The 22,457-nt window shown below is 35.9% G+C and overlaps 2 protein-coding genes across 2 annotated transcripts; both read right to left on the minus strand.

Moving 5' to 3' along the window:
- Positions 1-488: 488 nt before the first annotated feature.
- On the minus strand, positions 489-1,672 carry LOC131859233 (G-type lectin S-receptor-like serine/threonine-protein kinase At2g19130). The gene is made up of 3 exons (XM_059212810.1): positions 1,368-1,672; positions 933-1,128; positions 489-821 (listed from the first exon to the last, which is right to left on the minus strand). The coding sequence occupies exons 1-3, from the start codon at positions 1,670-1,672 to the stop codon at positions 489-491; spliced, it is 834 nt and encodes a 277-aa protein (XP_059068793.1).
- Positions 1,673-6,141: 4,469 nt separating this feature from the next.
- On the minus strand, positions 6,142-7,185 carry LOC131076070 (S-locus-specific glycoprotein S13-like). The gene has a single exon (XM_059212811.1). It carries the CDS (start codon positions 7,183-7,185, stop codon positions 6,142-6,144), a length of 1,044 nt encoding a protein of 347 aa, XP_059068794.1.
- Positions 7,186-22,457: the final 15,272 nt, after the last annotated feature.

Consider the following 22,457-nt stretch of genomic DNA (forward strand, 5'->3'; position numbering starts at 1 on the left):
TTTTTATTTTTGTTTTATTACACAAGATTAATTGCAAATGTAGTACGAAATAAAAATAATGCTATTAATTAACCACCTAAATAAGTGCAAGGACATAAACAAATGTAACAAAATATGTATTAATTTTTATTTTTTTCTCTTGTTAAATGCTCAAGCATTATCTTTAAATTAGTTTTTAAAAGTTTACTTATATGGATTATTCTTTAATACATTTTTTTTTATTCTTTTAAAATAATAATTTTATTTGGGTGTTTAAACAAATGTAACAAAATATGTATTAAAGGGAGACTTCTAAGCAATGTCACAAACTTGTTTAGAAATTTGTTCTCTTTACTAGTATTATAAATTATTGAAATGTAGGACCACCGATTTATGAATTATGTTCATCTATGTTGCACATTACATTTTTAAATTTCCTTTAAGTGGAGTGAAGGATTTATTGAACCATTTGACTTCAAAGTCACTACAATCAAATTCTTTATTATTATTTATAAATATTTAATATTTTCGAGTTTAATATTTTTAAACTTTTCTCTTGAAACCGGCTCGGATATGGAGTCACTTAATATGGAAGGATGTTGACCGAAGCTACCATTGTCCTCGTCTACTATCTGATCTAATAGGACCTGTAAGGACCTCGGAATTTGTAGCACAGGAGCCCCCATCGTGCCTTCTAATATCTTCACCACTTCATTCATGCTCGGCCTCTCATTCTCATCGTCTTGAATGCACAGCCCAGCCACCATAGCGACTCTTCTCACCTCTTCGATATCCGCCTCAATTGCTATCCTTGCGTCCACAAGGCCTATTATGTTTCCCCTCTGAGTTTAAGATAAAGCTTATGTAGGAAAGTACACCTTACTTTCCTCCATTAGATCAAGATTTCTTCGGCCGGATATAATTTCTAACAATGTCATGCCAAAACTGTATACGTCCGCCTTGGTAGTGATAGGAAGGCCAGAGATCCACTCGGGAGCCAAGTAACCACGAGTTCCTCTTGTGGTCGTCAGTACCCGGCTGAAATCTCTACCAATCAGCTTTGCCAGCCCAAAATCTCCCAACTTTGGGTTGAAGTCGTCATCCAGGAGAATGTTTTCAGGCTTGATATCGCAGTGAATGATGCGATCCCTGCATTCCTCATGCAGATAAACTAATCCTCGTGCAGTGCCCAGTGCGATTTCAAACCGGGTCTTCCATCCAGTCCAACACCTTCTCTGCGTCTTCCGACTCAGAGAAGAGGAAGGAGTTTAGGGAGCCGTTGGGCATGTAGGCATAGACCAGTAACCTTCGTGAATGCTCTACGCAGAATCCCCATAGCCTGACCAAATTCACATGCTGTATTCTGCCAGTGGTGATTATTTCAGCACGGAATTGTTTTTCTCCTTGGGTGGAATTTATGCTTGAAATTCTCCGTTGCGATTCGCAACTCTTTGTAAGTGAACTTTTTGAGCGACATTGGCACGTCCTCTTCAACGGTTTTCTTCCTCATTCTTTGACGTTTCCACAGAATAAATGCGACCGACAGGAAAGCCGAAGCAACAAAAAAGGATGCAGCGCTAGAAAGTAAAATAGGAAGTGCATGGGCTTTGTTGCTGTGCTCTGATGTCACGTGCGGAAACTCCGAAGCAGCCAGCCTAACGAAGATGGATTGGCCCTCCGACGAAACGCGCATTCCAAATAAATCTCAAAACCACAATCTACAAACGGGTGGATCAGAAATAGCAAAAGCAAAAGCTGTGCAGGAGCAATTGTTGAGACAAGCAGTCCGGCAGCCTTGCTGTGTTTGCTCGTTGCTGTATACAACAGCTTTTTTAAAAGACAAGTATTGATTCTTGGCTTCTTGGAAGCCGTTGATCTGAAATTAAGGCTTACAAATAAAATTGTGTTTAATTTGAATTACAGATTTTTCCCAATCGCAAACAGAATTACGTGATTATGTTTTTTAACCATTGAAATTACAAAAGCTAAGCTCAATTAATCCTTTGCACAACTTAATAATGTTAAACAATAACATAAAGAAGAAATTGAAAATCAATCGAATAAAAGAGAATTAGTAGATAGAAGAGAGATCATGAGCTTGATAACGGAGTTCACTCAATATGAGCTACGTCTCCAGGTCCGCTTCTCAATGTAGGACCACTTTATTGATGACGCCAAGCATAAACCACCTTATTACATCATCCAAGCTTCAAACTTGCAACATCTCTCACAATCTCCACACGCACCTAAAGACACTCGCATACTCTTCTTCATGGGCTAGGCTTCAATTGCCTCTTAACCCAATTGCACTGGAGAGTATTACAATTTAACAAATGTTTTTGTGCTTACAAAAATCAGGGAGACTCTTGTTCTCCAATTTCTTTTCAAGAGAAATTCTAAATTCTTCTCGCAATGAAAAATTGATTGCCTCTACAAGACAAACACTCCCAGTTATATACAATTTCATATGCTAAAATGGGGTTAAAACAATAATATTTTATAAATATTCCATACACCCTAATTCGAGCCTTATAATCTTTTAATAATGGCTTAAAATATTATAACATGGGCTCTCCTTAATTTCGGGTTTGTATGGTTTAATTATTGTTTTGATCTTATGTAAATGAAGGGGCTCGGGCCCTACCTCCACGGACTGCCTTTGTTTCCAAACAAAATTTGTTTTAAGGCTATGCGGAAGCACCAGCTATGAGGCATGAACAGTAAGCGGAGGGGTTGGTGGTTTGAACTACCACCTCCTTAATATAGGCTTCATTACTTTCAATAGAAACTTAGCCCCTCTCATGTCCAAGGAATCTGCTTGGTCTGAGTGATGCAGAGAAAAAGTAAAGAGGGGGAGGTCAAGTCTTCTAGATCCTCCCGGATCATTCCTCCCAATTGAGAAGATTTTGGACCACCAAAAGGTCTACTTTTACATAGAATTTAAGTGAGGGCATTGTTGCCTCACTTGCCCAGTATCATTTGTCCACCCTATTGGGATTCCGAACATCTGACTCATCACAAATAAGATGAAAAATGAGATAACTTTGCTGATACAATCAACTGTAATTTCACCAATATTCATTGTCGCATCCATCATCCACATAGAACTAACTAGCAGAATAGCAAACAAGACTGAATAAAATGATGCAGAAGAAAAAGTATCAACGTGCTGGATCTCCTGAACAGGAACATCATTAGAAAATGAATCATTCAAACCCTCTTTTACCACCTTTGGCTGAAGGCTTAGATATACTTGCAACTGCTCCTCACACTGTGCTATATGTGACATTTTATCATGATTAGAATCTTCATGCTTAATATCACTAGCTGTTACAGACTTGAGGGTTAATGTATTGCTTGAATTTATAATCATCTTCAAATTTCCTGTGCTTACAATAGATCTATCATTCTTCATGCGATGAGCTTTCACAATGAATTCAATTCCATCTTTAAACAAATGGTACTTGTTATGTTCCCTATAAAAAATGGCCTTCCTGTCATACAAATAAGGACTGCCTAGAACCATCCCACAGATGTCAAGCAGAATTACATCTAACTCTACCTCATCTACAAACTTGGATGTGATTGCAAATCGGAGTTTACATTGATTTGATACATGTAACCGAGCATTATCATGCACCCAACCCAATGGATATGGTTTAGGATGAGGTGTTGTTTTTAATCCCAATTTCTTAACAACTTGTTCAGAGATTAAGTTCACTTGTGATCCACTATCTATGAGTGTATCAATTTTAGTTTGTTTTTCAATAGCCCTTATGTGAAACAATTCAGTCCTTTTTCTTTCAACAAAGACCTCATTACACTTCATAGAGGAAGTATGGGAACTAGAATTAGCAACAGGAACAATACCTTTTATACCCACAACTGTTATCTTGGATTCATCACCCGAATCTGAACCAAGGTCTTGCATGATAGCTGTGGTCTTTTGCTTACCCTTTTGATTCTTGAGCCACTTGGGTTTCTGATCAGGATGCAATTTCCAACATTTTGCATCTTCATGTCCTTCTCTTTTGCAGTGTGAGAAATAAGGCTTCTCCTCCTCATTCTTCACAGAAATTGTTCACTGCATTGTCTCCTTCCCTTTCTTGCTCCCTTTGTGTAAACTGGATTCCATGAAAAGACTATCATGGCTATTCCTTGAGCCTATTTCAAGATGAATGGCTTGCACACTAACTTCATCAAGGTTAGTTGGATTAAACATAAGTATTGTATGTCTCAAATTCTCATGCAATCCACCTATATACTTTAACAAAGTTTCTTGCATGTATAAAGGAATGCCCAAAATTAAAGCTCTTTTTCTAAACTCCTGTGTATATTCCTGCACACTTTGTCCTTTCTCTTGCCTTCATGATTGCCAATTCATTACTACTTTTTGCATGTGACCTAATGGATAAAATTGTTTCTTAAGTGTAGCTGTAAACTCAAACCAAGAAGAAATTATTTTACCATATCGGCTAAGATCTTCCTAAGTTCTGCTCTCCCACCAGATTAAGGTTGTGCCTCCCAAGCAAAGAGTGGCTAATTGGATCTTTGAAGCGTCATTAGTAAACTTCTGAATCCTGCAATAAACTTCAACTTGTTTTATCCAATTATCAAGTTTTTCTGCATCCACTTCTCCATTATAGGTTGGTAATTCAAATTTAACATCAAGCTTTAACAAAGGTGAATTAGACTCAGACTGTACAGGTTGTTTTTTCTTGGGGGAAGAAGTAGAAGAAGAAGATGAAGAGGATGAAGAAGAAGAAGACGAAAAAGAAGATGGGGATGGAGGTTCAGGAGGGTCACTACCACCTCCTACTCCTTTTTCTTTGACGTCTTTCGAAGGGAATTCACCTTCCTTCTTCTTCTTTTTGTCTTTTCTTTCCTTTTTCTTCTGCCTATCCTTGTATAACTCTTCCACCATCATCTTCATGTCTAGGAATGCTTTACAATATTGTTCTTCATTCTCAAAGAGTTCAGGATTAACATGTTTTCCTTCTTCTAATTGTGCCATGGTTGATCTTCGAGTAACTCGCCTCGATCGGATCTCTGGATTAAATTCTTCAAGTGCACCTTCTCCTTGCTTTAATTTCAACCTGGTTAACATCCACCACTTGCAATTTTTTTTCTGTTAAACTGCTCTGATACCACTTGATCTGAAATTAAGGCTTACAAATAAAATTGTGCTTGATTTGAATTACAGATTTTTCCCAATCGCAAACAGAATTATGTGGTTATGTTTTTTAACCGTTGAAATTACAAAAGCTAAGCTCAATTAATCCTTTGCACAACTTAATAATGTTAAACAATAACATAAAGAAAAAATTGAAAATCAATCAAATAAAAGAGAATTAGTAGATAGAAGAGAGATCATGAGCTTGATAACAGAGTTCACTCAATATGAGCTACATCTTCGGGTCCGCTTCTCAATGTAGGACTGCTTTATTGATGACACCAAGCATAAACCACCTTATTACATCATCCAAGCTTCAAACTTGCAACATTTCTCACAATCTCCACACGCACCTAAAGACACTCGCATACTCTTCTTCACGGGCTAGGCTTCAATTGCCTCTTAACCCAATTGCACTAGAGAGTATTACAATTTAACAAATATTTTTGCGCTTACAAAAATCAGGGAGACTCTTGTTCTCCAATTTCTTTTCAAGAGAAATTCTAAATTCTTCTCACAATGAAAAATTGATTGCCTCTACAAGACAAACACTCCCAGTTATATACAATTTCATATGCTAAAATGGGGTTAAAACAATAATATTTTACAAATATTCCATGCACCCTAATTTGAGCCTTATAATCTTTTAATAATGGCTTAAAATATTATAACATGGACTCTCTTTAATTTCGGGTTTGTATGGTTTAATTATTGTTTTGATCTTATGTAAATGAAGGGGCTTGGGCCCTACCTCCACGGACTGCCTTTGTTTCCAAACAAAATTTGTTTTAAGGCTATGGGGAAGCACCAGCTGTGAGGCATGAACAGTAAGCGAGGGGGTTGGTGGTTTGAACTGCCACCTCCTTAATATAGGCTTCATTACTTTCAATAGAAACTTAGCCCCTATCATGTCCAAGGAATCCGCTTGGTCTTAGCGATGCAGAGAAAAAGTAGAGAGGGGGAGGTCAAGTCTTCTAGATCCTCCCCGATCAGCCGTCGGTTGTGCCCTCTGTGGCAGAGCACTGTAGCGGCCTTCGCCGAACACATCCGCTTGACCACCAACCTTGCGATTTATTCTTGGGCGTGAAGCCCTGAACACAAGTACACAGATCATTGGTATTGCACAGTCCATACGCCCCGCAAATTTCATAGTCACTGCATTGACCTCGGTATGTCGACCACCGCAGACTCCATCGATTATTATCCATCCAGTAGTAGAGTTGTAGTTCGCCGTTCTCAGAAAACAGGAGCCGCCCGAGGGTATGTAGGGTTTGATCTAACGGGCTTATGGTAAAATTATAGTATATGCTTGAAGGAGAAACCCTCACACAGGACATTTCGATTGTCTTCTGACCCTCCGACTCGGGGATCTTGGCAAAATAACCCCTAGTCCATTCTCCACTGGACAGGTATGGAATCGTGTTGTTATAGAACATCATCATCTGTGTCTTTCCTGGAGACATGTCCATTCCGTAAGAGAAGAGCCCAGTTGCAGGATCTGAAGAACTCTTCCAGGAAGTAAGCTTCATGCTTTTCCACATCTTCATGCCAGGCAACCATGTATCAGTTGGATGCGCGAAACTCTCCCAAACAATCGCAGACTTGTTGTGGCCGTGACCCAACATAATGAAATTACCAGAGTCCATTATCACTGCTAGTGATCCTTTCTGGCCAATATCAGTCGACCAAACGGACCGGCCCTTTCTATCAAACAATCTGAGGTGACCATCTCTCGAAAATTTCAGCACGCCAGGCATGTTTCTGACAGGATTTTCTCTGTTAGCCACCCAAACAGTGGTCTTCTGAGAGATTGATGCATACCAGACGCCAATATACCAATTATTAGTTCCTCTCGGACAGAAAAAACCGAATGCAAAAGTGCCTTTTTTCGAAATTAGGGTCTGATTTACAGTGAGCGAAGCCTCCAAGAGAAGAGTATCTCCACCATCCACTGCTAGTGAGCTGCAATAATGCGCTGCAATAATCACAGTAATTGCTAGGAACACATACTTCTTTTCCATTTCAATAACCATGGCCTAACAATTGTGTTTTCGAAATTAAATAGAAAATAAACAGGCTACGCAATGAGCGACTTTGCCAGAGTAGTGCCGTCAATGAAACGAAGGGGCGGCCACATGCCCTGCCCTTGTCGTAACGGAAACGGCTATCGAGGATTAAAGTCATCTGTTCCGTACGACACGTTGCTAGAACCGAGTTCTTCCTCTCCAGTTCTGCAACCAGAGCGTTGGTATTTTTCTTAAAACTCATCAAGGGAAAGAAGTTTACCTTGATGACCCTTTGGTTCTGGTTGATTTTCAAACTTAAATAGAAAAGTCCACGGCTCATGCAGTTCCGTTTACTGCACGTAAATAGAAAAGCCCACGGCTCACGTAGTGCCGTTTATTGCATGTAAAAGAACTAAAAACTTGGACATTTTTGGGCTAATAATTTGAAAGTCGACGTCGAAGAGAAAAAAGAACACTTTCATCCGTTGGCATAAGACGAAACCGAGCTATTTGAAACAACACTAATTAGCTTCACTAGCGTAGCCTAGACGTTGACGATGATAGTTCCACTTTTGTCTAGAATGGATAAGTATTCTCCTTGGATATATCCACTACTAATAAACTGCAATTATACACTGTAATAGTAATAGTAATTGCTAGGATCAAATTCTTCATCTCCAATTCTATAAACAGAGCATTTATATTAAATCAGCCACGGGGAATAAGTTTACTTTAATGGCCTTATTATTTCTGGTTTATTTTCAAACTTAAATAGAAAAACCCATGGTTCAAGCAGCTGACATTTTTTAGCTAATAATTTCAAAGTCGATGCCTATGACAAAATGGAAGTCGAACCCACTTTTCCACAATTTGGGTGCAAATCCATCTTCATTTGTGATTACTTAGCTTCACCAGCGTAGCCCATACGCTATAGATGATAGCTCCACTTTTTTCTACAACGGAAAAGTATTTTTTTTTCATATAATTCAAAAGACATGGATATAATTCAATCCGAGTGGAAAGTGAAGAGTAACACAGAAATCGTTTGGATGCTTTGACCACAGAACGATTAGATTAAGATTGTCGCGCTGAACTTTCATTCGTATTATGTTTTCTACTTTGTTTCATTAAAATATTTAGTTTAAATATAAAGTATATCTTAACCAATTAAAAGATAAAAATAAATCATATCAATTTAAATGAGGAATATAAAAAACTTTGATGGTCAACTCTTTTTTTAAATATTAAACTAATATTTTAAGTTTGAACATACAATCTATAATAAGCGGAAGACAAGAATGATGATGCAAATAGGAATACACATGATTCTTTAAAATACTTCCTTAGGTCTTTTCTAATAGGAAGAGTAAGTTGGATTTTATCTATTTGAAAGAGGCTAGGGCAATTGACCTCTAGCTTGCGAATATTTTAAAGTTTATATGGATAAACTCATGATAAAGATAAGTGGGTGTTGTTATTTGACTATGGGCGTATTAACTCCTTGGGTTGCAGCAAATAGTCTAGATAGTTTTAGATACAAAGGAATTTAAGTTTAGAGTCTATTCTATTTATGTTTCAAATGATTATAAAGAAATATATTTATTGTTGAATTGGTTTGATCATATTTTTGTAGTGGATATTAATATGGTTGAACAATAGGAAGATAAGTTTGGGTGAAAAGAGACATTGTGGAAAGATAATGAAAAGGAATATGAATATTTGGGAGATCTTGAAAACCAAAAAATTGACAAAAAATAAATTCTAGTTTACTTGGTGTAATAATTTGCACCTACTAAAGAGAGGTTATTCTAGATTGGATAAATTCTATATATATAAAGATTTCTTTGATTTCAAAGAAAACTTGGATGAGATTTAAATCTAGGTCACTCCTTAATCTCTAACTAATCTCTTATTTAGATGTAGATATCTTTCAAGGACAACAAGCCTACAAACATCTATAGAAGAAGACAACTATTCAAGCTAATTATTTCTTTACTTAAAGGTAATGACTATATGGCTAGTATTTTTAAGGTTACAATGTTTAATAGAACATTATTTCATGACTCAATCATTTAGAGATGGGATAAGATAATGGTTTCCTAGAGAGAGGTAGAATATTGTAGGAAGAGACAAGGATTTATATTGATGGAAGTAGAAAATAGATTAGAAAACAAAAATAGAGCTAGAACATACATCACACGACAATATTAATCATAAGGATACTTATAATCATGAGGTGATTATAAAATATCAATTGTGAAGTATTCAAAGCTTCAAGAACGAAGATTAACTAGCTAAAGGAAGGGGGTAATGGCTCCAAATATTTCATTAGCATCTTAAAAGATAATCACAAGAGAGAAAATATTAGACCTGCATTAATTATGATTTCTTTCAATCTTGCAATCTACATCATCAATTCAGGATTAAAATTCTACTCTATCTTCCTCACTGGGTCCTCAATATGTTAGTGTGCTAAGCAGATGCCAATAAGGTTGATACACATAGACATCAATGCATCCAGTGGACGCTAGCATGTGGGTTGGACACTAATGTGGCATTTGTCTGAAGACAAACACGTAGGTCTGGGACATGGGCATGAAGTTGGGACACTAACAATACCTTGATTTCTCAAAAGGCTCTAAGAGGCATAAAAATTCATGAAAAGGTGTGCAACAAGGCTTACCTCATCCGGATGATCACCCTGATCCATGGTGGTACGCAACTCCTTGATCCTGGTCAATCAATTGTCTCATATACAAGGCTTTTTTACTATGGCTCTATAGTGAAAATCCCCATGCTCAATAGTAAAAATGACCTTTCTTAGGGTCCACTCCTTGAGTATATAGCCAAATATTTACCCAAAAATTTATAAATTTTTTTTGTGGTGGCTCTAGATCATACTCCCTATTTTTCCCACCTCGCTAGGGCCAAAAAATGAGGGAGCATATACTCATCCTATATCAGTTGATCTCTTTTGACCTGTAGTAACACTTTTTAAGAATTCTTCTTTTCGAAGTAGCTTCTTCCCCTTTTTGTGCTAACGCGTTTTGATATTTTATAATATTTGTATTTTCATGTTGGGCACTGTAGTTTTTATTGAACAATCAAGGCATCATCCATTCTTACCTGGTTGACCTCTATGGCCTCCATAGTATCATTTTTCTCAAGGTAATTAATGCATTTAATGCACTACATGGGCTTAATCAACATTTCTTTCTGGACTACTTTAGTGCACCCAATCCCTCAAGTGGACCTGTTCACTAAAGTGGGGGCAAAATGTAGTGCCACAAATTGTACCCAATGCATTTATTGCTCTTTGGTATTGAGCTTGATGCATTTATGATAGATTCATGATCAAAATTTTATCATTTTGATATCATGGATCCTAAAGGTCAAGTAGCATTAGCCACCCTTGAGTTGATTTTAGAATATCTTGTTTGGATGTAATAGCATAGCATGCCAACATCCCACAAATATTATGAATTTAAATAAGCATATTCCACGTAGACCTCTGTCAATGTCTATCCCTTGGCTTGTGCATGTTTGAAATGGCCACTCTTGTCCATGCAGAGCAAAAAAACTCTCTCTTCTCCCTCGTTTTGCAAGGGCATTCACTCTTGGCTCTCTTACTCTCATTCCCTTAGTGAAGCACTATCAAAATACACACCGAATATTATAGTTGCTTGGTCTTCTCTCAAAATACACTCATTTTGTTATCTCAATTGAGTGTTGTTGGTTGCGTAACATTGCTTCTTCCCTCTTATCTATTGTATCTTGATATCATCTTATTGATCAAATATATGAATGTATATATTATCTAGGTGCATTTAGTTTATTTATCATTTAATATTTTGTAATAGGAGTTTTCCTCCATTAAGTAGGGTTTGTTTATATTGTTCATTATCTATTTTATCTTTTGTAATATGAGTTTCCTTCCGTTGAGTGGAGTTTGTTTCTATTACGCTATATGTTTATTATTTATCCAAATCTATCTATCTAGCCGTCCATAGAGGTGGAAACACCCAAGCAGGGGTTTGAGTAAGGCAAGCCCCTATATAGCCCCTACATTTTCTCCCCATTAGAGTGTGTGTGGGTGGTAGATATATTTGAAGCACAAAGATGAGATTGAAGTGAATTTGGTGGTTCTTTGTCCCCTGGCTATACAAATGATAGCATGATGCACTGACATCCCCATGTGGTATTGACGTCCTAAAATCAAGGCTTGGCCAGATTGACAGTGACATTTGTATTTTACTATTTTCCATTCTATACAACTAAAATATTTGTATTTAGAAAATTTATTTTTATATTAGAATAGTTTTATTTATTTCATTATTATTATATCTTCTTGATTCACCATAGTGCTAGTTTAGTCAGGTAGCGAAGGAAGGTTTTCTCCTTAAGGTTACATCGCTTTGAGGATATAAAATCCCCTCCTCTAAAATATAATTATAATTCAATATCAATTAAAATATAGTAAGATACTAATTTTTTAGTGGAATAATGAACAAACAAAATACTTGTTTTAATTATCACGTTATATTATGCAAGTGTAACAATTTTTTGCAAACTGTAGTTGGTATTTTGTATCTCAAATCAATTTTATAAGTACAAAGATGGCTATCAGATACTATGTAATATTTGCATGTTTTCTACTTATGATGGATCTGATGTAATCTTTGTATGGTTAATTTTGTTAATAGTTGTGAGTTTTTTTTTTTTTATAGAGTTTGTGGCTAACTCTTGGTTTCTAGGTGGTGATGGCATGCAATTTGAGATTGAGAAACCCATTAAGGCATGAAGCATTCATGTATAAAAGGATGTATTTTATTTTTATCTACATTCAGGACACAAATTGACAAACAATTAAAAACTAAATGCAATTCATCCCTTATCCAAATTCTATTTTATTTATTTATTACACATGTTGATATATGCCTAATAAAATATAATACTAAGTTTTCTTTTGACATGTACCCCTCCTCTAAGTTGGTAGGCATCCTTGCTAACAACTGTCAAATTCTAGTTACCTACTAGTGTTAGATTAAATTCTAGGGGCAATATAGATAAAAAAGTCTTTGTAGTGGGTATAAAAGAAGTCATTTCTATGGCTTGCATGAATTTCATTTGCTACCCCAATCAATGAGAGGCCCAAAAGGGTTGTGATGCAACCCTAACTTTTTCAACCTATCTATAGTCTCATTCTCATATTTTATATGAACTTCGTACTCCTCATTGCCTCTAACACTCACCCAGTAATCCTTTTTTTGAATTTGTAACTCAAGTTTTGAATATATTAAAATCCAAGACACTTGAGCTTGAAAAGCTAATTTTAACTTCATTTCTTCAAAACAATTATACCATTCAAAGATAACAATTGAAGTTGGGATAATCCTAGGTTGAGTTTCAATCTCAAGGCCTTCCACTTCCATTTGTTTATGTTAAATTGCATTTTTGATCTCCCAACAAAGTTACCAGATTCTTCCATTCCCTTGTTTGGATACATGTAACTACCTACCAAATACTAGATACAATACTCTCTAATATGGAATGAATATTGTATCGATATGTATATAAATGGGTTGTTGCATACTTCCCTTTGTAGGTTTTGATACATGCAACCTAAGTCATAGAATTCATAGTATTTCATCCAAAATATGAAATCCACCATATTTAAGTGTAAAACCAAAAAAAATTTAAAATTTTTTGTATGTACACATACATGAATTTATTCAAAGTGCCTAATTATTCTTCCCAATTTTTCAAACAGGGGCTTTTTATTTTCCTTGATGACATTGCCTTTAAATTCAATAGTCCTACAATCTTTTCCATTATTAAAAAAATTAACTTCTTGCTTGTGATTATCTTAATCTAATATTGAATCTAATCCTCTTTTTCTACTTATGCTTAAAACCAACCATATAAATATGCATTCATAACAAAGAATGAGAGAAAGGAAAGACATTACAATCTAATAAAAATCAATATGTTGATAAAAAAACTATAACACCACAAACAATCGCTTACTTCAAGATTTTGCACGAATTATGTCATCCTGTGGGAGTAATATCAAGAATGTTTCAACTACATGAATGATAACAAATATAGAATAAATACGTCAAAGAAATAACATATGACATGATAATTTAATAAACATATGTGCAAAATTTGTATTCATATCTCACAAACTAAGAGAAAAATATTCACCATGCACAAGAAATGGAAAGAACAAACCACAAAATAAAAAATATGCTTACAACTAAAGTACAATTTTTAATATACAATTGAATATACCACAAAATTATTACTCAAACTAAGCTCAATAATGCTCACCTCATGAATGAAGGTTGCTTTGGAAATTCACATGGTAATCAATATAAATATGGTTGGGTTCCTAGATTATTAGGAATTATTGTTGCAAGACTATTGCGTAAACAATGTATATATATAAAAAATACAAAAACTTTGTTATTCTAAACAAAGAATCAACAAACTATTCTAAATATACATTGAATTCATGCATTCAAATGCATGGAGAAATCTTGCATCCAATTCTCTTCATCTTGGTGTTACTTTTCAATGCAACTGTCATTCTATTCCATGCATATGTCTCCACTTCTCTCCCATTAATCATGTGGGGTGGGAAGCAATAGTTTAAAAATATAATTTTTTTGAAACTTTAGTTGAACTCATACAATCAACCCATAAATGGCAGCATCAAAAATAAAAGTTCTACATCAAGACTCTTATCTGAGTAGTTTAATTAGTAAATAAATTATAAGCTGATAATGTATGGTGAAGAAAGCGATAAATACAATGAAAATTTGTTATAATATATTTTAATTTTTTAATTTAATTCATTTAAGCTCATTATCTACCAATGTCATCTGCTGCTTGCCGCTTGCACTAGTTTAGTGCCCTTCATGCTCCGTTGTCTACTAGCTCAGCACCAACTGAGAGCTGCCACGTGGGTGCCATGCCATACGTACCTTGACACATTAGAGCACCTATCAGCAGCCCAATCACTAGCCACATCAGCGTGCCACATCAATTGTACCTTCACTATCATGCAACGCCCAGCCAACAGACACGCAGGTGTCATGTTATTGTACAACATGCTTAGTCAAATTTTCCACGTCATCCAGGTATATCGTCAGTAAACCTACCATTTAAACATCCATATAGTATGAAATATATAGTCAACAGACCTATCAGCCTGCCATGTTACCCTATCCGTACGATCAGCAAGGGAGTTGTGACGGTTTTGTGACGATCATACAATTGTCAAATTTAAAATAGTAAAGTGATGACGTGAGTACCTTTTTGAATATTTTAGACCCCTCACCATTGAATAGTATGATTTTTTGGGTCAACTTTGAATGCCCATATCTTGTTCAATTTTGCTCCTTTTTGGGTGCAATTTTTTATTATTTGGGCTAATTTTTCAGGCTCTCCGTAGCGGTGTGGTTATTTTCTAATTTTAGTGGACAGTAGTTTCATAAATTCAAAATTCTCTCAACTGTACCTATTAAATTCTCAATTTTGCAACTTCAAAGGCTTCATTCGGGCTCATATGACCTCCTTTTTAGGTGCCATTTTTTTAGAAACTGCATAAGTTTTTGTCTAACTTCATAATCTATCATCAATTTGCAGTAATTTTGAGTGGATATTGTACTTTCAGAAATTGTTTCTTTTTTGCCAATTTGGTACTTGTAATCTACTTGGATCTTAATTTAGATCTCTTGCATTATCAGTTTGAGTCTCTTTTGCTCTATTTGAGGTAGTTTTAAAGTTGAAATCAGAAGTCCACTTTGCCATTTTTGTAAATGGTCCATTGTACACACACTAAGTATAAAGTGCCAAATCATCATTTTTTTTTTTTGGGGGGGGGGGGTTCTTTTATTGAGTGAATTTGGGGGGGTGTCTTGTGTGATTGTGCCTCTCTTTCCTTGTGCTCTTTCATTTTTGTTTCTATGGGTCCTCATAAATTTCTACCTTTAACTCCACATAACTATGCATCTTGGAAAATAAAATCTTGGAGTAAACTATTAAATCGAAAAAGGACTCACGCATCACATAGATGTAACAATAATAGCACCAATATATCCGAAGGATGATCCTAATGCTCAATTAGAATGGCTCACTAAAAATTGCATGGCTCTTGGAACTTTGCAGAAATATGTATCACATGAACTCATTTTTCACATTGAGAAGTGTACTATAGTTAAAGAGGCTTGGGATATCTTTCATAAATTGTATGGTAAATTTGATGAAATTAGAGGCTACAAGATTTAAAATGAGCTCACCAACTTGGATCCCAAGAGTTTTGATTCAATCCAAGATTATGCCACTAAGGCAAATGGGCTAAGAGAAAAGTTTAAGGATTGTGTAATTGACAAAAAGGATGCTTAATTGATATTCAACTTGTCAAACAAGCTTCCATCTGAATACATAGCATTTGTTTCTAGCTTCCAAACCCATTGCTTGACAATGGGAAGTTCCTACACTATGCCTACATTTGATGCCTTCACATAAATTTTGATGTTGGAACAATCTAAGTTGTTGAGCATGGTGATTCTCAAGTCTTCAAAGTCTAAGGCTTTATTAGCTAATCAAGGGAATTAGGGCAAAGGTTCCAAAAATAAGCAGAAGCATTCTAAGTCAAATCCACAATAGGAAAAAGAGAAATCATCATCTCCATCACAAGGCGAGTCTTCACCTTCTTCCTAGAAGGGGAACACACCTAAGAAGGAAAAACCAACTTGCTCTTGTTGCAAGAAGTATGGTAATGATGAGTATTATTGCCACACCAAGCAAGTTGATGAGTTGAAAAATCTCCTTAAGAAAGACAAAATCACCTTGCCATCTGCCTACAACAAGAAGAACTCCTCTCCTTCCACTTCCTCATAGTCTAAGGGAAAAAGGAAAGCATTTGTGGCTACAACAGGTTCTTCACAGCAATGGATACTTGACTTGGGTGCCTCTTATTACATAGGTTCTACAAAGGAGCAATTTTGTTCATTGGAGCCATCTAAGGTACCTCACATTTACATAGGTGATGATAGACAATTTGAGGTAGAATGGAATGGTTCGATTGCCATGGATAATGAGACATTTGAGAATGCTCTTTATGTTCCTAACTTGTCTACCAATCTTCTCTCTATCTACCAAATCACTCACTATGGGAATGGGAAAAAGGTTGAGTTCACACCTGATTTAGTTGTGGTAAAAGAACTAGATAATGATGCCTTGGCAACAGTGGCACAAGTCAATGGCAACTTAAGGCTTTATTAATTCTCCCAATCTGTGCCAAGATATCTTTCTATGGCCTTTCTTACTCATTCAAATTCAGAAAGTAAGCTATGGCATGAGCGGTTTGGTCACCTCAACTACCGCTATATTCAGTAGCTTATCACTAAAGACATGGTTATGGGTCTACCTTGAATCAATTTTTTAGAGGGTGTATGTTCAAGATGTTCCATGGGAAAGCATCCCGGAGAGAAGTTTGATAAAAGGAAAGCTTGGAGAGCTTTGGCAGTTCTTCAATTTGTTTACAACGATGTAGTAGGTCCATTTCCATCACCTTAATTTAGTAGGGCCTGCTATGTCCTCACCTTCATTGATGACTACTCCTTCTTCACTTAGGTCTATTTTCTTCTTCATAAGAGTATCAAAGTGTTTGACAAATTTCTATCTTTCAAGGCTCATGTGGAGAAGCAATCAGGGAAAGTGGTCAAGATCCTTCACACTAATATTGGAAGGGAATATGTGAACAAAATACTTGAGGATTTTTGTACACTTGAGGGGATTGATCTTCAACATTCAGTTGCCTACACTCCATAGCAGAATGGAGTCATAGAAAGAAAGAATAGAACTCTCAAGGAAATGGCTAGCTGTATGATCCATGCATGTTCTCTTGATCCCACCTTTTGGGAAGAAGCTATCAATTGTGCCACACACATCCAAAATTGGGTTCCTCACAAAGCTTTGAAGGGTATCACTTCTTTTGAGGCTTGGGCTGGTAGGAAACTGATTGTGAGACATTTCAGAGTCTTTGGGTGTCTAGTGTGGGCTCGCATTCCTCCGTAGAAATGCAAGGCATTGGAACCTCAGAGTAGGCCTTTTATTTTCGTTGGATATCCCAAAGGTGTCAAGGCATATCAATTGATGGATCTAGAGTCACATGCAGTGTTTATTGAGAGGAGTGTTAATTTTGAGGAAAGCTCTCCTAACTTACCCTCACTTCCTCCTCCACCTTCCTCCATTGTGGATAGTGATGAGAGTGATTTAGATGATCAGACTCCTTCAACTCTGACTAGCAGGGTTACCCCTCCATAGGGTCAACTAGTAGTTGTGGAGCCTTGTCCTCTAACTCCTCCTAGACCTCGTTGGGCTCGACAGACACTTGAGTCAGTGATTTCTCTTGTTGGGGATCCTTTAGATACACGGAGGACTCAATCATAGCATCCCGAACTTCCACATACATACATTGCTACTGCTTCCAATCCACAAAAATTTCAAGAATCATTAGGGATTCCTAAGTGGGACCAATCTATGGAGGAAGAGTATAGTTCCTTGATGAGGAACAACACTTGGGAGGTAGTCGCTCTCCCTAAGGGGAGAAAGATGGTACAATGTAAGTGGATCTATCAGACCAAGTTTGTAGTGGATGGTATTGTCGATAAGTATAAGGAAAGACTTGTTATGAAAGGTTTCTCATAGGTTCTAGGTGCTGACTATACTGAGACATTTGCGCCCGTAGACAAGATGAACTCCATTTTCTTGACACTTTCCATTGTTGTAGCTCATGGTTGGGTTGTACATAAGATGGGTGTGAAAAGTATTTTTCTTCATGGGGATCTTCATGAGGAGATATATATGGAGCAACTACAGGATTTCACCCAAGATTCTTCATTGGTTTGCCGATTGAGGAAATCTATCTATGGCCTTAATTAGGCCCCTAGGGCTTGGTACGTGAAGATGGATTCCTTCCTTCTCTCAGCAAGGTTCACCAGTTGTCATTCTGATCCGAATGTCTATATTTTGTGACAGGATGACTCACACTTGATACTTGTGCTCTATGTTGATGACTTGATCATTACAGGGAGCACCTCATCCATCATTAGCAGTGTCAAATATGCTTTGCATGACATATTTTCTATGACATACTTGGGTCTTTTGCACTACTTTCTTGGGATAGAGATTTCATATTCACCTTCTGGGATTATACTTTTGTAGCCCAAGTATGCTCTTGATCTCCTTGCACATTTCCATATGCCTAATTGTAAGCCTGCATCGACTCCCTTTCTTTCAAGAGTCAATCTTGAGGCTAAGTGCTCCTCTCCACCAGTTGATGCAATATTGTATCGTCAACTTGTGGGTAGTCTCATCTACTTGACTCACACACACCTTGACATTTCATTTGTGTTTGGTATGGTTTCACGCTTTATGCAAGAACCACATGAGCTTCATTGGAAAGCTGCTAAATGCATCTTACACTACATCCAGGGTACACATCATTATGGGATTCACTATGCAGTAGGCATAGGACTTTTCATGGTTGGATACACAGACTCCGATTGGGTTGGAAATCTTGATGATCATAAGTCTACTTCTAGTTACAACTTCCGTCTTAGTTCGGACCCCATTTGTTGACAGAGAAAGAAGCAGCAGGTTGTTGCTCTCTCTTCAACTAAGGCTAAGTATCGAGGGGTTGTTAACACAATGACTGAGGCTATTTGGCTTCAACATATTGTCATAGAGTTTGGGTTCTCCACTCCATGACCAATAGTTTTGCATTATGACAATCAATGTGCTATTGCGATCTCGAGGAACCCAATCCAGCATTAGCAGACCAAACACATCGATATTCATATACACTACATTTGGGAGATGATTCAAGAGAAGGTCATTGATTTGTAGTATTGTCCTACAATAGAGCAGATTGCAAACATACTTACCAAACCCTTCATTGAGAGTAAGTACCAGTAGTTGTGAGCTGTCTTAGGGGTGCAGGATGTTTCATTAGGGGGGGTCATTTGAATTCTCCTTCCTCTCTTATGGGGGGGACTTTTTCCTCTTTGATGTTTTCTCCTCCTTCTTTGAGAGTCTCTTTGTACATATATCTCTCTTTTGGGGGGGAGTTTTTTTCCCATTGGGTTTTCTCCCTTTCTCCATTTGTGAGAGATTTCATTTCATAGGTTTGCTTGCATTTTCATCCTATACATGGGTACCTATCATGGCCTCGTAGCTAGGACCCCTCTTACATTGGTTAGCTTGAGTGTTCATTCCCCTAAGTTGCACTTAAGGGGGTGTTGGTGTAATTATTTATTCTTATAGGATATAATTACACTTTACTTAAGTTGACCTAGGATATTGAATCTCATCGTATTTTGGATATGAGACACTTAGGGAAGTGTGTACATAGGGATGATGCTTGAAGGAGAAATTCCACCTTTTATATTCTTATCTTGTTGTTACATTCCATATTCGATGGCTGATCCACCTCTTGTGAAATATAATACTATTTATCCTACCTACCCCTACATTTTCTTACCTACCCTTGTTTCTCATTAAGCCACATGTCATGATAGTGTGGTCACATATCCATTTGGCCTTGCCTATATAAGTAGGCCCATATTCATTGTATTGATTAATCGAGTTGATCACTTTTGCATATTGATGAGAATATAGTTTTTTCTTGTCAAACTGTTGTCTCTCTTTTGTGTGCTTTTTATTATGCCCTTGACCTTGGCAAAATCTCACAAAAATAAAATTAAATTTTGATGTATTTTTTTCTCATAATAATATTTTAAAGTTCAACATAGCTGAATTTGGTAGTTTTCATTCAACGTCGCCTTTTGTCTACTAAATTTATCACTATTAACAAAAAATTATACCCCTTTGGAGAAGATTCTCTCATCTAGTGAAAACTATATATTTTTTAATTTTTTAAATATGATTTAATATTTTTTTTTAATTTCTAATTAGCTTCTTTTTTAACCTAAAAAACTTACTCACAATGTTTAATTAATAAAAAATATTACAGTTAATCAAAATACTTAAAAAATCATATGTCCAGATTCATGACTTCGAGCTCTATAGAAGGGTGTTTTTTAATTTTTGTAAAAGAATATTTTGCCTAAAGAAAAATTCAGCAAAAGTAAAAGGTTTCAAAAATGCATACAAAAAGGGTGATTCGACTACCACATCACCTGCCACATAGGTGAGTTCAGCTAAACTTAGTCCAACCAAACTATTTTGAATTATTTTGAACTATTCTAAGTTTAGGCACTCAAAAAAATTGAGATAACGTAACCAATAGTTCAACCAAAATCAGTTCGACCAAACTCTTGGTGCCATTTAGGTGCCATGCCCATGCCACTAAGGTGCCATGCCCATGCCACTAAGCACCACATGGTAGGGGAATAGTCAGGCTAAACTAAGTTCAGCCAGACTGTGGCTAGTTAGACCCAAGTGCAACACAAGTTTGTGCTTTGGCCCATGTGTAGAGTAACTTGATTACAGTTTTGGCCATCCTCTGAAGCCTTTGTCACTTCCAAAATAGGGTACCCAATTCTTTTGTCTTGTAAAGTATGCTTTAAATTTTAGATCTGGGTTACTCTTTGTATCTTTATTCCAAAAATTCCTTATTGTTTATGCTTTTCATTTTTATATCTGCAATTTATTATTAAATTCAATCATTTATCACTATTAGCCTACATCACATAAACACACTTCACTATCTCATTTCCCTCACAACAAAAGAGAGTTCTAAGAATCCCAACACCGATCTCTCCTTTGAGAACAATAGTTAGGCCTATTATTGTTCCCCATAGTTATGAGAAATAATTAATGTCTTTGTATTATATTTTTTATTTTAGCATATCTTTTCCCATCATTTCATTATGCATAGCTTAGGAACAACATTAATAAAAGTTTGAAAGGTCTACATAGAGAAAAAGTAAATTACTCAAATTTTTCTGAAGTGATTTATGTGTACCTATGATCCCTCCATGAAAGGAAGGAGATAGGTACATATTAACATTCATTGGTAATTTATCAAGGAAGTTTTGAGTCTACTTTAAGAAAATAGATTAAGAAATGTGAAATGTTTAAATCTCTTGAAGAAAATAAAATTAGGAATAAGATAAAGTGAATAAGAATAGACAATTGTAGAGAATATATCAGTAATAAGTTCAAATATTTTTGTGAATGTTGTGGGATAGAGAGAAATGCATGATATATATACTCCTTCCAAAAATGGTGTTTCTAAAAGAAAGAATAGGACCTTAGAAAAATGACATTGTTCATTCTAAAACCTAAGGTTCTTTCTTTATTTAATCAAGTTGAGGATATCATGAATGAATCTCATTTATTTAATATCTTCTACAAACTATTTGAATAAACACTCTCAAGGAATCTTTAAGTGGTAAGAAATAAAATGTTAATTATTTTATAGGATTTTAATTTGAATGATTTTCTCACATAAATAAAAATATTAGGGAAAAAAACTTTGATAAAAAGAGTGTTAAATGTGTCTCTTTTGGTTATGGTTATTAAAGGAAATGATATATGTTACATAATCCTAGCATGGATGATGTGTTTATATCCTTGATAATGATGAATCCTGTTATGTCTCTGAAACTAGTAAAATTTCAAGGAAAACCTCTAACGTAGTTGAATAATTAAGCCCTCTTCAAAAGACCAAAAGTTGTGAAGAAATTTACCAAAATAATAGCAAACTTAGTTACGTCAATATGATTTTTATAATGAAGACACATGATCCTGAAACCTACAATGTGGCTAAGGGAAAACATAAATGGGAACAAGTTGGTACTTTCCTAGGGATAAGAATAAGGTTAAAAATTAAGTGGGTGTACACAACTAAATTCATGTCTAATGGAAGAACTAAGAAACAAATGACTTGAGACTAGACTGGCCAAGGACACTCATGAAAGGAGGAAATTGACTACTCAAACTTTGGATATGATAGAAAATCTCACTACTCTCAATAATATTATAACATTGTCAACTCATTTCAAGAGGTCTCCTAACAAAAATGGATGTTACAATTTTTTTTTGGTGAAATTAACAAAAGAGATATATGTGAATCAACCACTTATATTTGAATATTCATATTAGGAAAACTTCTATTGTAGGTTGAATAAGTCTATCCATGGCTTAATGAAAACTCCAATAGCTTGTTATTAACAAGTGATATAAATTTAAACATGAAAGATGAATTTGAGATGAAATAGCTTAAGTTTTTGTACTACTTTATTGGCATCTAGGTATGA

Source organism: Cryptomeria japonica, chromosome 10 (genome assembly GCF_030272615.1).
Source record: "Cryptomeria japonica chromosome 10, Sugi_1.0, whole genome shotgun sequence".
NCBI classification, from domain to species: Eukaryota; Viridiplantae; Streptophyta; class Pinopsida; order Cupressales; family Cupressaceae; genus Cryptomeria; species Cryptomeria japonica.

Excerpts from the sequence above, each read along its gene's own strand:
- LOC131859233 (XM_059212810.1), bottom strand. The coding sequence starts at position 1,672 with ATGCGCGTTTCGTCGGAGGGCCAATCCATCTTCGTTAGGCTGGCTGCT. Across the intron at positions 1,129-1,367 it reads CCAAGGAGAAAAACAATTCC|GGATCGCATCATTCACTGCG; the intron begins GTGCTGAAATAA and ends TGAGGAATGCAG. Across the intron at positions 822-932 it reads CTATCACTACCAAGGCGGAC|AGGGGAAACATAATAGGCCT; the intron begins GTATACAGTTTT and ends TCTTAAACTCAG.
- LOC131076070 (XM_059212811.1), bottom strand. The coding sequence starts at position 7,185 with ATGGTTATTGAAATGGAAAAGAAGTATGTGTTCCTAGCAATTACTGTG.